We start from the raw sequence: 17,587 nt of genomic DNA, 5'->3' as shown, positions 1-17,587 counted from the left end.
CATTTTCCTTTCACTTCACAATTATCTGCTACTTTGTGTTGGTCTAGCACAAAAAGGCCTAAGAATTAAAGTTTGTAGTTGTAATGTGACAAAATGTGGAAAAACTCATGGGGTATGAATAGTCTTGCAAAGCACTGTGTTCCAGAGATTAAACCTGTTAGCATAAATGTAAGAAAAAGGAAAAGCTATACCTACTATATAATTTTAATGCATCCACTACCCGTATGTTAGTCTTTGTTACTTAAGCAGTATATTAATCCTTCTGTGAACAGTTGTCTTGTTCACTGCTCTGATGCAATAAAACCCTTTGAAGAGCCTCCATCATCTTTGCAGTCATATGGCAAAGCCGTGGCACTCTAATTTGCATGGAAACAACAACAGTCTGAATGTGTTTACAGTATCTGCCATGGTGTGTGCTGTGAGTGTTCTCTTCTGTATGTGCTCCCGATGCACATATCCCCTTATTTGTTCCTGCTTTATTGCCACAAGACAAACTCCTATATATTTACAGCACACACAGTCAACCTGTGTTTTTTGTGGACTGGATTGCGCAGGTGTTGCTGGTCCTCCTGGTGACCATGGAGCACCTCTCTCCAAGATGCAGGCTATCTGGGGCACCATTTTACTGCAAGGCTGAGGGAAAAAGCAGCCCTGTTTGGCTCGAGCAGTCTTCGAACCTGAGTGACAAAAGCCGAATGTCACAGACAGGTGTGTGTGTGCCTGCGGCTGTACTCTGCAGTGCCGCTGAGAGACAAAGCACTGGCAGTGCAACATGGGGATGACATCACCAGTCTGGGATGGTGTCTGCCTCATCTGTCTCAGGACTGGGATGCTCCAGTTCACTGTTGCATCCCAGGAGGTTTTGCACAGCGCTTATTATTGCCATGTTGCTGTTCATCACACCTGTTCCTGTCGACTGGAATTGCAGGAATTTCTGTGCATGAGATTTGCATGTGCAGGTGCTTCAAGGAACTCGGTGGTGGTTTATATTAAAAAGCCTTTTGAGAGGATAATTGCATGAAATTTGCTCACACATACTGTATGCAGTGTGCAAAATCTAAAAAAAACAAAATAAGCCAAGCAGTAGTGGGTAGAAAACAATAAGATAATATAGCTTTCCTCCCTAACACCTTGCACTCGCCTGATGTCCAGCTGTCTGTTCTGGCAGGAGAACATCTTTGTGTGCTGGCAATAAAGAACGCTACAACTAGCTGTGCAGACTCAGCACATTTTAGATATATGCCCTCTTTTTTTCACCCTTCCAGGCAGAAAGGAGAGCTGACTGTAATGCACTGCAGATGGCTGCTGTTTCGAAGCACCAGTCTGACTTGCTGAGGGGAGGTGGGGAAGTAATAAAAAGAAAATAGAGCAATGGTGTGGAAGTGATAACATGAAAGTAAAAGTAACATGTTAATGTAAAGCAAACAGTGCTTCTGTCATAGGCCTGGTGTAAAGTAATGCATTGATATCAGAAAGTCTAGCAAAACATAAACAAATGGTTTATGATCTTTTATTTTGAGATATGTTAGCTCACGGTGTCATAACATTTATGGTAAACTGTTGAGTGTGTTGCATGTAATCTTGTCTCTATATCTAGACCATCCCTGACCTGTGACTGACCAGTCAGAAACAAAAAAATCCAACCTTTTCTGGACAGTGAATGCACTATACCTAAAGTGTACCAGGTCGGGGAACATCTTTGATGTGAAAGTTGTTACTGCAGGAAGTAAATTTACTGTTAATGGTTTCCACGAGCGGTGAGAAGTCTGAAAATAAAGTCAGAGAAAATGCAAAAGCTTAAAGAAGCTACAGTTGAAGCTAGATATTTATAAACCCTAACAATATTTTCTCAGTGCCTAGCATTAAATCGAACTAAACTTTTCCTGTTTTATTACAGTTCAGACTAACAAAAATATTTGTATTTGCTAAATTGCAGATTTATTTTCACTCTCTTAAAATACAGTAATGTACATATATGTTAATATTATATAGCATTAATTAATATTAATATATAGTAGAACCCCCTTTTAAACTGTATGACTTGGGTCAAACATTTTAGGTATCCTTCCAGAGGTTTTCAATGATAATTTGGCTTATTCTGCCAGACAGAACTAATGTAATTGAATCAGGCTTGTAGGCCTTCTTCTTTCACAGACTGAGATCAGGGCTTTGTGATGGCCACCTTAAAACATTTAACTTGTTGTTCTTAAGCCACTTTGTAACTAATTTGGCTGTACGATTAGTCTGGAAGACCTTTTTGTGCCCAAGCTGTAACTTTCTGACTTATGTCTAAGGGTTTTTCTTCAGTATTTCCACATCATGTTCTTTCTCCATGATACAATTTTGGGAGGTGGACCAGTCCCTTCTGATGCAAAAAACCTTGCATCAGACACAGAGCATGGTGCTGCCATCTCTTTACTTCACAGATGGGATGATGTTCGCAGGCTGTCAAGCTCCACCTTTCCTTCCAAATGTAACAATGGTCATCATGGCCAAACACTTTAATCTTACTTTACTGTAATTACACCACAAACCAAATCTCAAAGAAATCAAGGTTTTGGCCCCATAGGGTTCAACAAATTGTCTGACTCTGAAATTATCTTATTAATTGTTCTCGCACTTAGCAGCTATGAATAATTTTGTTAATACTAGCTTTTCTTCTCAATAACTTACCTTTTTTATTTGATCAATTTATTGGGTGCCCTGCTTTTATTTTTTTATTAAACCGATTGTTTTCCTTGGGGTACAGCATTAAACAAGGCACCACAAAAACAGTGCCACAACATAGAAAATGCTACAGTTTCCTCACAAATCTTCAGTTTTTGCTTTATTTTATAGAAAATGTCTTTGCTTTTTGTTGTGTTACTGTGGCGATCACGAATAAATAACATATTCCATGTTTTCCTAATATCATGCAGCCCTATCTAAGATGTCTGAAAATCTGAAAATGACTGGAGTTTTATTATTATTATTATTATTATTATGATTCGCAATATAACTTGTGCACATGTAATGCCAGTTCCAGGCTTCAATATATAGGAAGGGTTCCATCAGAAAGCAAATTAACAATATTGATCAAGAAGACATAGGCTTGAATCAGAAATATCTGAAATAGAAACGTTGTGAGGATCAGAGGTATTGAAGAAGGATAAGTTTCAGTATCTAGGGTCAACAATTTAAAGTAAGGGGAAATGAACAAGAGAGCTAAGAAGACATTGGGACAGCACTGAGTATTTTCTTTATATCAAAAAATAATAAAAGAACCTATCTGATAAATGTATCCTGTCCTTTACTTGCAAACATTTTCTCACTCTTGTCTGAAGGTCTGCTGTTAGATCAAAACAGAGGATTGTCAACGGTGCTTGATCTTTCTGCTGCAGTGGAAGCCACTGATTACTGCACACCAACAGCAAATACGTCCACCTGCCACACACACTGTAACAGCCCACATAATCTCACACAAGCTCTCAGGAAGGAGACTTCATAAGGACTCTGCGTTATTAAACCTGGAGAGGATAAAAGCTGTTAGAGCCCAGGAAGTCCTGATATGAAGCATCGGGAAAGTGATGATGTGGGAGAGTAACAAAACATACTTACTTCTCTGCTGGGAGTACGCTGGCCGTCGTAACGAGTGACTCCGCAGGGAAAGCTAGAAGGTTGTACAGTTATCTCCGTGCTGTTTATTATGCGAAACCATACAACCAACTACCTCACTCTGCAGAGCCCAGATTGTAGAGCTGCACTCCAGACAAGATCTTGAGCAGCAGGACGTAGATGTCTGTGAACACACTCTTTGCACCTGTCTGCCTCCCGTCCTCCAGACAACCAATTACCTCATGTCCTTCTATACTTTTCCTGTAGTACTGCCATACTGTTGACACCTTCCTTGCAATATAAATTAGTACATTTTCAAGGTCAACAATCTTAACTTAAAGGAATTGTTATGGTTTGTTTGAGTGTCTTAAAGAGATTTACAGACAAAGCCAAAGAATTGGTATATATGAGGAAACTGAAAACATTGTTACGATAAATAAAAAGAAAATAACAAAAGAGTTTATAAAAAGGAAAATGTTTTTAACAAATAATAATAATAACAATAACAGATATACGTGTTTAAGTAAATAAATAATAATTAGGGAAACCTATTTTCATAAACATATAAAAAGTAAAAATTAAGAGTAATAAAATATCTAAAAAAAAAAACAAATATGAATAGAAAAGGCAGTTTGGTTCTGTAATAATGGTTACATTGCCAGTTATGAAATCATGTGCATGTAGAAACTGCCCTGCACAGAATAGTGCATTGATTCAGTGACTGCAGTGAGACAAATAAACCCTTCTTGTATACTGTGTATTTTTGATAAAAAATCCCAACATAAAACAAAAAACAAAAAGGACAACTTATATAATCACTCTTCACACAAGGACGCAAGCCTGGAAGCTGATTTTTTTTCCATCCACAAAGCTTCTCAGGCTGATAGGAGTACTATAAAAGGCTTTCAACCTTGATTCCTTTCATTCCTGAGGAGTTGGCGCCCTCTACTGGTAACCGTACAAATTCCAACTTGCTTTCATATTCTACATCTTCTATTCCTCCCATTATTTCAGTGCCATTAGACTTCGCAATAGAACAACACTGACAGAGACAACACTCTGCTTCACGGTCTTAACGCAGTTGTGTACAAAATACATCTTTACTCATAAAGATGCTAATTACGCTCACATTAATCTCCCCTGATGAAACCTACCAACCATTCCAAGTTCTGTTAAATCAATGCAGCTCAGATTCCACTAAATAGCTGACAGGTTTTCACGCGGGTTAAAAACCATCTGCCATCTGTCACCAACATCAGCTCTGCTGTCAGTTGTGACATCTTAATCTGGGTGAAGGCAGCTTCACAGGCAATGCAGACTTTCCATCCATGTCAAAAATAATGATGAATTTCAAAATCCAAAACCTTTTTGGCTCTCTCTCCTCTCTCACAATGTATAATTGGTGCTCTCCCTACAGGATGGCTGGCAGAGTGGTACATTCCAACAACTACAACAGCTACAAGCCAGGAGTGTTAAGTTACTCCGAGCACTGATTCAGACATATCTGGGGCAAGATGATATGCTGTCTAGATGCCAGTGAGAGAATCCTATTATTGAGAGCAGAAATGCAATAGCAGATTCTATTAAAATAAACTTTAGACTTGTGAACATTCAAGAGCTTTACACCAGGAACCTTTGAAATGATCCCTCTGCACTTAGGACATCTGTGTTCTAACATTTAATGGACAGTAGAGATCCACAGCCAATGTAAAACCACATTGTTAGCTTGACTTCATGGTTATGTCACAGCAGAGAGAGTTCACAGGAAGTAATGTTTAGGCTGGACCTGAACGAGTTTTCTATAACTTTTGGTGACATACAGTCAATGGCAGATTAGTATGTGTCAGAAAATGCAGCCGTACGACGAATAGCTAATGATGCTGAAGTCAGTTTCTGTTTCAACTTTCCATTCTGGGGCTAAATTTGTTTTTTTTATAAGGAATCTGGTATACATTTGATCAAAGCTAACATACTACAATCTGAAATGGATTGTAAAACATTGAACACAGTTTGAGGTTTATGAATCCATTAATCTATTTCAGAAAAAAACAATTATTTTAATGCTTTTTAGACATCAGGACCACCATATGTTGAAACATCCTTGAAAACTGCAACATTCAATTCAATTCAAAAATACTTTATTAATCCCAAAGGTATAAAACATATAGATAGATCAAACCTAAACTAAATTATTCTACACTACTAACACAAAAACAACAGATGTTTGATTTGTGTAGCTTTTCTGTGAATATGAAAAATATAAATAACATAAATATAGTTAAATCCATGTCTGCAACTCCCTTTTAACCAGCGCCCCTTTCAGCCTTCCTTTCCACCTCCCTCTACTCATTCATCATTCCTTCCCGCCTCTTACCCTCTCAGTCATACCTCCACCCGTCCTCGCTCTCAGAAGGACGGTTGGTCGGTCAGTTGGGGAGCCAATCTTCTTTTTAATACCCGCAAGCTCCTCTACTTAACCCCCCATGTCTGCAATATTTTCACAGTGAAATCACCCCGAAATGTAGTGTAATTATGCCAAAGCTATCCCTCAAGTTTCCTCTCACTTCCCCTCAAAGCAGATCTGCCCTGACCATGAAAAATGTACCGCGCTATGAAACATATCCAAAATGCCCTCCCTAGACGGGGCGGTGTCACTCCAAGTTCAAAATTCCTCGCATGCTCCATCACTGTTACTCAAACCTTTACAGTGACACAGACTGCCGTGTCACTGTAAAGGAATGTTCAGTGGGATTTGCCAGCAACACACAACTATTTTTCTATCTGTGATTTCTTGATGTAGATTATATAAACTGAACACCGTGTACCTCTGCGAAAATGGAAAACTCTTGTCCTATCAGGCCTGAATTTTTATACATCAGTTCTCAGATTTAAATATCAATATGTAACCACTACGATTACTTTTGCATTTGAATAATACATGCAACATCTCTGACTGGGGGGTTACATCAATGTTGCAATGTTTTTTAATGTTACAGAGCGCACCCACGGTCTGCTGAAATATGAATACGTTTTCTCCTCCCAGGTGAAAGCAATTCTCTGTCCTGCGGTAATCCGCCTCAGTCGACACCAACCTTGCTGTACAAGATGGCAAAACGAAGGTTACCATGGAAACCTCGTGCCTGGCAACTTGGAGAGCCTGGCAACTCGCCAAACTGTTGCCATGGCACAGCTGTCAATTTACGCAGGCAGAGATTGGTGTGTGAGTGGCCTTTTGTAACGCCGCCCTTTCAAAGATTCCAATCAAACGCGAGCTGGAAGAATGTGCCTGATGTGGCACTGAAGACTGCGGAGGTTTAAAGCGGGGATTGGTTACAATCAGGGGAAAAAAAAAGCTTGGAAGGGCACCCGACATTGGCGTGTTGTCAAAGGTTACAAATTATCTTCATCTCCTTTGCTTTTTGATAAGCTGCATCACAGCGGCTTACTACATGATTAATAGCTACATGACTGCTCAGTTGCAGAAAACACTTAGATGAAATTATTTCTAGCTAAATTTTTTAAGGATAAAATATATATTTAGACTCAAGGCCCAAAGCTCCTCAGAGATATCACTATCTGTTATAAACATAGTCTAAAATTAGTAACTCATTCTAGGTTATGTGTAAGATTTTAAGCACAACACCAACCAAACAGTCAATAACAACTAAATGTGTAAGGAGAACTGAAACTATGACTACTGCATGAGCATGTTTTAATGTCTTAATTCACTGCTGTCAGTTTTTTTTTAGCATTACACTGTAACGTACTGCCAGACTGTGTTTTGCTTTACAAATATGCAGACACAAGGATAAATCATCCATACTAAGCATGATATGCATGTCATATCAACATTTCAAAAACACTCAAAATATGTGCTAAAAAATCTTGACAGACAAATAAAGATGAAAACGAAAATCACACAAAAGCAAACTTTTGATCTGTCAGATAGACATGGGCTGTTATGACACTCTCAAAGTACTATAACCTTTCATTTAAACAAAAGTTTAAAATAACACAAATGTATAGTATTATTTAACTGCTTTTATGAAACATAGACCGAATTTAGTTGCAGTTGTCAAGCATATTGCACAGAATGTGTTCTGCGTTTTAAGATGGTTGCACGCTGTGCGTTTATTGGGTGTCTCAGACAAAAGCTTTTGTCGTGAAAGAAAATCTCAGGTCGTGTGCTTGAATATGGACATACTGAGTAAATATTCAGCGCTGCACGTCCTGACCAAAGATGAGAAATATCCAGCAGTGTCAGAAATTATCAGGGAAATGTGATTCTTGCTGTGACCAACATCTTATTTTTGTCTTCTTTTCCCTTCTTTTGGCCACCCATGAGTGCTTCTACCTGCGTCAAATGTCAAATCTTTCTGAAGTGATTCTGCTCCAGCAACAAGTCGTGCGGTGTGGCATCTTCCTGTGACAGGAGTACCTAGAGTAAAATAGGACAGTGTGTGCCGGATTTTTAGAGTAAAATTTCCATATTAAGCTAATATTAGCTGGTTAATTTTGCTATTTGCTAGAGCCTAACAGGACTTAGCAAAGATGCTGCACATAGCCTTCCAATTGCAGTTTTAAGAATTACCGTTTCAATCTGAAAAGACTCACAAAGAGAGGGATGGCAATTAGAAAAGTTGTAATGATGAGAAATTACATGGTTATTTCTTTGGCGCTCGGACCTGGGAGGAAGACATGAATGCTGAGAATGACATGAGCTAAGATGATCATTTGTAAGGCTTACATTTAAATATGTCTTCCCCCTGATCTGACACTGGTGGTGGATTGGTGGCCAGGGAGCGAGGAAGCCAGGAGTAGATGTGAAGGAAGATGGTGGAGGTGGGGTGGAGGAGGGATGAGCTCAACTGATAAGCGAGGAGGAACACAGCCGAAGGTTCTTTCAAAACAAGGCGTCGGAAGGTGATTGAATGATGAATCAGGCGGACAGGATGCTGATTGGAAGGCCGGGAGACGCACGGGGAAGTCATTGGACGGTGGAGACGGTGAAGGTGAGTCTTTCATTCTGAATTTTCGTCTAAACTCCATAGTGATTGGTATTGCACCTTTAGTTTCCACATCATTGTGTTTTTGAGGGTAAGGTTTACTACTTTTTACTGTAAGTAATTTTATTTTATATTTTATTCTATTATTACTACTTGTTTTTGCACATTTACCTTGTCCTTCTTTGATTGCATGTTTTAATAACTATCTGCACAATACTTCTGTGTTACAAAGTGCTGGTGTAACAAGTTTTATTTCTTCATTGTGAGATCAATAAAGTCTATCTTATCTTATCTTGTCTTATCTTAGAAGCCTTCCTGCCAGGCAACCGGCAGCGAGCAGCAACAGGTTGGTAAAAGGAGGCGAAGTGTTACTCTGAGGCCCATACAGCCTTAGAAATCTCCAGTCAACAGTAATTAAAGGTGCTACCGCAGGAACTGTAGGATGAAAACTTGACCAGTTTTGAAACTGCATGTTTTTAAACCTTTGTGTGCCTGTATCTCGACACCATCATCAGCTGTATTCCGGCTCCCTGTGGTTTTTATTTTATGTTTCTGGTTTGTGTAGAGGCCTAAATTATCAATGTTAGGGATACAACTCAATATGTCTGCCTGCCTCGATGGTCCTGCTACCGGAAACAAAATAGACTAAGTTTTAAAAATACATTTTTTCACCGCTAAGATTCATATGTCACACAGTTCCTACCATTGGGTTTTTAATGAAGGGCAAGAGAAGGTGATGGAGTGACCAACATTTTCTCCACCTGCATAGAGCAAAGTGTAAAACAATGCTGCCCCCACTGATTGCTGCACATTGCCAGTCAGCCTGCTGAAAGGAGGTTTTTACACTTTTCCTTGAATGCAAGAAAGACAAATTTGGGTGTTCGTAAAACATTCCATTCATGTGGAAATTAAAGAAACGCCACTCATCATTGATTTTCAGGAGAAGCGGATTTTAAACTACATGTGGCAAACTGCAAGCGGCATGTCTGTTTAGCAGCTGAATGGAGGCTGGCTACCCAAAGAGCCTGAAGAAATAACCAGCTTATATCAGGTAGTTAGCTGTAATAATCAATGCATTGTATCATTTCTGCAGCAGTGGGAATGATTGCTGTTTTTCTCTTTTAAATAAAGCAGATTCAATTTAATATTTTTCCTCAAGGTGATATGGTCAGAATCTCATTATCAGAAAAGCCAAATCACAATGAGTTTCAGTCATTTATACTGACTTATAATCTGCAGGTGTCAGTTTGTGTCTTTAAAAAATATTTCATGCATGAAAAATTTGAGATATATAAAGAGCCCAGAAATACTCTGGAAAGATGTTACCTTCAGAGCACATAGAGTACGGCATGTCCGTCTTAAAGGTGAAGCTGAAGCCAACTGAAAAACAAAGAAAACACAAAGACACAAGGCATCGACGTTAAAAGGAATAAAGCTGTCATCACAACACCAAAAAGTCAAATTTAACCAGCTGAGGATACGCGACCTGAGCAGCTCACATAAAAAAACACTTAAGAGTAATCACATCATGATCTCTCTTTTTCTAATCTTTCTGACAAATTTTAATATGACTTTTTCCTTATACACCATTTAAACGCTGGGAAACGTGTTCTAAAGTCAACATTTTTCTGTGCCAGAACAAGGCGCCACCATGAACATTTTAATTGATAGCATGAAGCAAGTGACCCAAAGAAAAAACAGCACATAAAAAACCATGACCTATTAAGAAGAATTAATAGAGAAAAAAAGACATTTCAGCTACCAGGTTACATTATAAGTACACTCCTTTTCAAAGTTCCATTTGATGCTCAATTTGTTTGGTGTGCTGCTCCTTAAGTGTTGTTAATAATAGATCTAATTTAAATATTATCCAAATCATCCCAACATAACCTGCAGAGTCTGTCTGTCAGACAGCTTCATTTCAGAGTTCTCACTGCTTAAAGGTGCCAGAGAAGATCGTTACTGGAGGTAAAACTGCAGCTTAAATTGGCTCCTGTCAAAACTATTGAGCTACACATTTAAGGGTGTTCAAATCGCAGAATCTGACAACTATTTCTGTGCGCACACACACACACACACACACATACACACACACACACACACACACACACACACACACACACACACACACATTCTGCAGCATGAACAAAGCAGCGCAGCTCCAAGTGTTAAGCCTCCTGCTCTGGCTTGATAAATATAACTTCAAAAGAAGCAGCCAAACAGCTTTAGCTGGTCGACTGCACAATGAGCATAATAACTCCCCACCTCCTGGGAGCTCCAGCTTAGTTCATTTACCCTTGCAGAGTGCTGCCGTGCCTTCATGTGCACATGTGTCTTTGTTTCACTGGAAGCCTCTTGGTGGCTCCCCACCTTCTTGCTCGGTACAAAGCGGATGTATAGAGGAACCTTTTGGACCTCATTTTAACAGAGGAAATGCGTACCACCCTCCTTCCTCCCACCCCCCTCTTGTATTTGGCCCTCTCATGTAATGCCTGATTTACCACAGAACCCCTTTAAGAGGTCAAAGGGCAGACAAAACAGTCTGGTGTCATGGCAACCTGTGTGCCACCATCCAGAATGACAAGAGGGGAACCGGGGAAAATCTGAGGGGGGGTGGCTGTCAGTTAAATCTTAAAGAACACCGCTTTGTCCTAAGGCTATAGTGTGTGTGGAACATACAAACGCAAATACATGTAATGCACCTGCACAGTGAAATGGACCCTCCTAATTTGCACTACAATGCAGCCAAAAATAATCAAGCCAAATCCCTCGGTGCAATGCGGCCGAGTGCAGAGTCCGCAAGAGTGTCGGAGGTCGTGCATGGCGCATTGATGCCCGCTACTGCATCGGTGTGTGCTGTTTGCACGCCTGTAAGAAACTCCTGTGTAAAAAGGTTCTTTGTGGCAACTCGATGCAGTGGCAGCACATACGTGATGGGGGGAGGGATGCTAATGGATAAATGGGAAGCAAATGCATTCAGATCGATAGTGAGCCTGAGAGAGGGCGAGAGGGGTTGAGAAGAGAGCGTGGAAGGTGGTGAGCAGCGAGGGAGGGGCCACAGAGAGACTGATTAATCATTCCTGTATTGTTATTGACTTTCTGTTAAAGGGAGTGAGTCAGAAGCTGAATTATTTGCCTGTGTGCTTCTCTCTCTGTGTGTGTGTGTTGTACTGTATTTTACTGAGAGCACAAAGTCATCAATTACAGGCCTCGACTACTCAAAGGTTTGGCACTTTTAGCTGCTTCAGTTCTCCTTTGAGTAGAGTTTGCATTCCTAGCGTGTGGTTACAACCTTTAAGCCGTTAGTTCCCATTGTCAGCACAGTAACTGTGAAGGATTTAATTATTCATGCTTTGTAAAAAGAGCTAATACGCTGCTCCATTTTGAGCAGGAATGGGGAAGCAAAGGAGGCGAACAGGAAATTCCCCTGTGAGGACTTAATGAGGAGCTGACGAGTGAGCAGACACAATATAGTGGGATGGAGGGGAGGGGGTGGTCTGACATCTGACCCTCTGGCTCTGACCTTGTTCATTGTCTGAAGGGGCACCTGAGCACAGGTCACATCTGAGCACATTTTACATTTCATGTTTTAAGATTTTAAAAGAAACTTTTCTGCTACTTCTTTCCACAACCGCCCCATCCCTCAAGTCAGCATCAAAACCCCTAATTAAATAGATAAAAGTGGCATAATTAGTTTACAATTATATCAGCATCACACCAGTGTCAGACGGTGCCAAGGGCAATGTTTTCCTCTAATTATGAGCCCTTTTAAAAACACAGACTAGTCACAGGCTGGCAGGCTGACCTAAGTGAATGAAAACCCTTCTCAGTGTTACCTTGAACTTGAACAATGAGTCTGGTGTTTGTGCTGGGGACACTTCCTGACCTCTCCTATTCCCCTTTGGAAGCAACCAACTGGAGCTTCTCCTTTCATCTTACAAATGTGGCCCTGTTGACCCATGCTGACCAGAGAACCGTCGTAGACAGCAGCTTTCCCTTCCACTATGGACTTGTTCATCCCTGACTTGTGAAAGTTTGTTTGACATTGCATTTGGACATTGATGTAAGGCCTTGTTATACAAATGTCACTTTAGGTAGCTTATCAGAGAAGCCGTTAAAGTTATTTACAGAACCACGAGAAGGATTTTAAATGTTTTACTGAGATGTCTGAATTCAAAGTGTTTTTGAGAAGAAAAAAATGCAGAGGGTAATGTAGTTTTCTCTAGCTTATGGAGCAATGAGCAGCACAGCACTGCCCATTCTCCACCTGTTACTGCACAGTGCAAGAAAAGCTGCTAAGGCATATCTGTCACATAAGAAAAACAAATTTGGTTGATTGGAACTATTTCCTGCTATGAAAAAGATGGCCAGTCCTGACATGAAAACTAAATGAGCACCATCTTTATGGTAACTCAGATTTAAAACTACAGTTGCAGAGCTTCGGGTAGCATCTTTGTTAAGCAGCCAACCATAGTCTGGTTAACTGACCTGTTAACTTGAATAATTAGCTAACACCAGCATGTTAGACTTCCTATGTTACTCTCTAATGGGAGCATCAGCCCAGGAAAACCACTGCTAAATTTTGGCAGTGTGTACTCTATGTCTTTCTTTATATGTATATATCAAAATCAAAATGACAATATAGAAATGTTATACTACATTTAGGTTGGTACAAGATTCTCAAGGCATATTAACCTTAAGTCAAAAATAATACGGCTTCACGGTATCACGGTATTAACACAAAATATAAATCAAAAATCTCCAAAAGAATATATTCACCTTTGTTTAAAAGAGATAAAAAAAGGTCCAATGCTATTGCTATATGTTTATTATTGCAGCTACAATAGTCTATATCTATTTATTATTTTGATTTTCATTCACAGACAAAAAGGCGACGAGAGAATGAGGATAAGTTTGTCAATACTTAATCTGTTTGAAATCAGTGTCAGCAGTTTTATGTAAAAATGACAATGATTTAAGAATTAGTTGTTTTCAAATAAAGATATTTTGTGTTTGCAAAGAAACACTGGGAGTCTAAAAAGCTAACAAGATATAAGCTAATTAGCTAGCCTACACTCTGCTGCTTAACAGCTGCACTCCTTTAGGATCTTAGAATTCTGACTGTACTTTCCAAAAAGCTTTACCTTCACCACAGTAATGCTCCTTTAGTTTTCACACCAGGACACGCTATCTGTCTTTTAAACACATATTGAACCAAAACAGTTAAGGTAGGGGCGAGTATGGAGAGAGACTGCTTTACAGATAGGAAACTGCTTGCTCCAGACTTTCTCTGCCATTTATTTTAAAGAGACTTTTACCTGTAGGAACAACTAACTACAATTATCAATACGTTATAATATTTTTGCAATAGCAGTTGAAAAAACGTTGCTTTTTTGTTTTAAATATTATTTTGTTTAAATTCTCTTTTGATACTAAGAAACTGAACTTGATGGCATTTCTGAAAACTCAGATCAAATGTGGAATCTCTATGATTGGATTGAATTGATTTCGTTTGTAAAGTGCTTTGAAACTACATTTATTGTAAATTGATATATAAATAAAGTGAATTGAATGCTGTAAAACCGTGGTATTTTTGTTAAGGGTATATTGCCATAAAACTCTCATTCCGGCCCATGCCTATCTGACCGAAATTAAATGCAAAACCAAACCCTCCCCCTTCTTATATATTCTGGCATGAAACCCTTGCCTTTACGTTTCTATGCTTTTTGTCTCGTTTCTAACCCACTTTGTCTCCAGCTCTCAGACAATTTTCTTTCTTTATGTCTTCATCTTTATTTTCTCTCGCTTCCTTAACACCGCACTCACCCTTCCTCCTCCTCCTCCTCCACCTCCTCCTTCTTCCCTCCATGTCTGGCACCAGAGAACTGGCACGCTTGAGGGAGGCAATGTGTGATGCAGGCATCACTGACACCTCCAACACCATTGCAGAACATGTCTATCACTGCAAAGTGTAATGGAGAGGCTTGTGAATGCCATCAATATGTTACCAGAGGAGATGTAGTGACACTTAAACCACTGTCAGTAAATAATATGTTTTAAGTGCACAAATCTGATTTATATATTTTTGCCACTTAGGTTATTGAGTAGTAAGACAGTTCATTTAAGGTAAAATAAAGTAAAGAAAAAATAAAGTAAAATAAAGATGTTCTTTCTAGTGACTAAAGACAAAATGCTAAAACAAATGGAAAAAGCTGGAAAACATTAAATAAAATATTTGATAGATACATATAAATAGTGGAAAGTAATTAATTAAATTGATCACATTTTATCAAATAGCAATATTTCACACAGTAACAATGAGTTTTTCAATTGTAATACATTTTTGCTTACTGAGGAGTTAATAAACAGACACATTTGTCAGGATTTTCAGAAAGCTAAATTTAGGAATTTTGAAAACCTTTAATTACCATGTTTTTTAAAAATTTAAACCTAAATGGATTATGAAAACTAACTTGATTGATGTCTCACGTTTTTAAAACACTTATTTTACTAACTTTTTCTGCATCATAAGCAAATAAGATATATCTTTTTCGACTTAAACTAGTGGTTTTTTTTTACTGAGTCCCTTTACCACTAGGTTAGCAAACTTCAATGCCTACAGTATACAATAAACTCCTGATTACTATTGGCTTTAACTCCCTGTTATCAAGCAAAGCAGCAGTACATATGTTTCCCCTTGACAATCAAACTTGAACTGTAATAATGTAATAACAGTTTGATTTTAATTGCTCTAACATCCAGAAAATCAGAGATTCATCAACCCTTTGGTCTTTTTTGTACAAAACACACAAAGTGTTTTAACGTGTGTTTGGCATTATGACCTCCATAGTATGACACAAACTCATACCTTGTTTTTTTTAACAGTTTGTGATTTATAAAACCCATCTCTGTTGCAACAGCAAAAAAGATTTCTCGGAACCATTCAACATTCTGTTACATCCCTCTTTTACAAGTAAAATTAACAGAGCTGCATTTTCCTCTTTTTGCACTGGGAATCAGAACTGGAATATGAAAAGAAGGTGCAATGTGAGAAGTAGTGTTTGTACTTCATGACTAGGCTAGCTGCAGTGCCCCTTCAAAATGTATTTGCACACCTTTTACATTTCTTCTATCCTAGTTTATCTCATTTCAGTGTTTTAGATTATCAAACACATTTTATAGCAGTCAATGACAACCCAAGTAAATACAAAAGGCAGTTTTTAAATAATGTCATCTAAGGGAAAAAAGCTGAAAATTTTATTGTCCTCAACATGATTGGTTGTGCCACACCTTGCAGTCACAACTGACATACAAAATGTGCGATAACTGGCAAAAAGTCTTGTACTTTGTTATGGAGAATTTTGGCATCGTCATCTTTGTCAGTTGTCTTAATTCAGCCACATTGGATGCATTTCATATGTGAACAACATGGTTAAGGTCATACCACAGTACCTCAATCAGTTTAAACTCTGGACTGGGACTAGGCCAATATACATTTTTTTTGTGTTTTTTTTTAAAGTATTCAACAGAGGGCTGGTGCAAAAATGTTCCATAGATTTCTGCGGTCACCCAGTACTGAAGCAGTAAAGCGGCCCCAGACCATCAAACTACCACCACTTTGTTTGACTGTCAGTATGTTGCTCTTTTCTGAAATGTTGGGATAGTTTTTAACAAAATGTATCTTCCAAAAGGTTCAGCATTTGTCTCCTGAGTCTACAGAATATTTTCCCAAACGTTATGAGATACAAACAAATAAAAGAAAAAATGAAGAGTTTATTAATGCAGCTAGCACTACTTTTCTGTCTGAGGCAGCCATGTTGGGCTTTCAGATTCTCCATCTACTAAGATGGAACACCAATGCAAGTGATGTTTATATTTATTTTCCCAAACTAAATACTCAAACTCTGTCACTGTCCAATTGAAACTGAATCCACCACTAATGTCAGCTTTCAGAAAGCTAGGATGTACAGGGGTTGGACAATGAAACTGAAACACCTGGTTTTAGACCACAATAATTTATTAGTATGGTGTAGGGCCTCCTTTTGCGGCCAATACAGCGTCAATTTTTCTTGGAATGAGGTCAGAGGTGAGAGGGACTTTAAGCCATCGTTCTTGCAGGATAGTCACTACGTGATACTGGTGGAGGAAAACGTTTCCTGACTCGCTCCTCCAAAACACCCCAAAGTGGCTCAATAATATTTAGATCTGGTGACTGTGCAGGCTATGGGAGATGTTCAACTTCACTTTCATGTTCATCAAACCAATCTTTCACCAGTCTTGCTGTGTGTATTGGTGCATTGTCATCCTGATACATGGCACCGCCTTCAGGATACAATGTTTGAACCATTGGATGCACATGGTCCTCAAGAATGGTTCGGTAGTCCTTGGCAGTGACGCGCCCATCTAGCACAAGTATTGGGCCAAGGGAATGCCATGATATGGCAGCCCAAACCATCACTGATCCACCCCCATGCTTCACTCTGGGCATGCAACAGTCTGGGTGGTACGCTTCTTTGGGGCTTCTCCACACCGTAACTCTCCCGGATGTGGGGAAAACAGTAAAGGTGGACTCATCAGAGAACAATACATGTTTCACATTGTCCACAGCCCAAGATTTGCGCTCCTTGCACCATTGAAACCGACGTTTGGCATTGGCATGAGTGACCAAAGGTTTGGCTATAGCAGCCCGGCCGTGTATATTGACCCTGTGGAGCTCCTGACAGACAGTTCTGGTGGAAACAGGAGAGTTGAGGTGCACATTTAATTCTGCCGTGATTTGGGCAGCCGTGGTTTTATGTTTTATGGATACAATCCGGGTTAGCACCCGAACATCCCTTTCAGACAGCTTCCTCTTGCGTCCACATTTAATCCTGTTGGATGTGGTTCGTCCTTCTTGGTGGTATGCTGACATTACCCTGGATACCGTGGCTCTTGATACATCACAAAGACTTGCTGCCTTGGTCACAGATGCACCAGCAAGACGTGCA

At 39.3% G+C, this 17,587-nt stretch overlaps 1 protein-coding gene across 2 annotated transcripts in view; it reads right to left on the bottom strand.

Moving 5' to 3' along the window:
• The window catches only part of spaca6 (sperm acrosome associated 6), a 49,697-nt gene that overhangs the window by 20,722 nt on the left and 11,388 nt on the right, over positions 1-17,587 (bottom strand). For both annotated transcript variants that reach the window (XM_047359799.1, XM_047359817.1), the window contains exon 2: positions 9,927-9,980. In XM_047359799.1, the coding sequence (XP_047215755.1) occupies positions 9,927-9,951 (25 nt within the window). In that variant the 5' untranslated portion in view covers positions 9,952-9,980. The remainder of the gene's footprint in view (positions 1-9,926; positions 9,981-17,587) is intronic.

The sequence above is a fragment of the Girardinichthys multiradiatus genome, chromosome 3 (assembly GCF_021462225.1).
Source record: "Girardinichthys multiradiatus isolate DD_20200921_A chromosome 3, DD_fGirMul_XY1, whole genome shotgun sequence".
NCBI classification, from domain to species: domain Eukaryota; kingdom Metazoa; phylum Chordata; class Actinopteri; order Cyprinodontiformes; family Goodeidae; genus Girardinichthys; species Girardinichthys multiradiatus.
Note: the sequence above shows the minus strand (reverse complement) of the source record. Positions and strands in the feature narration are given on the sequence as shown.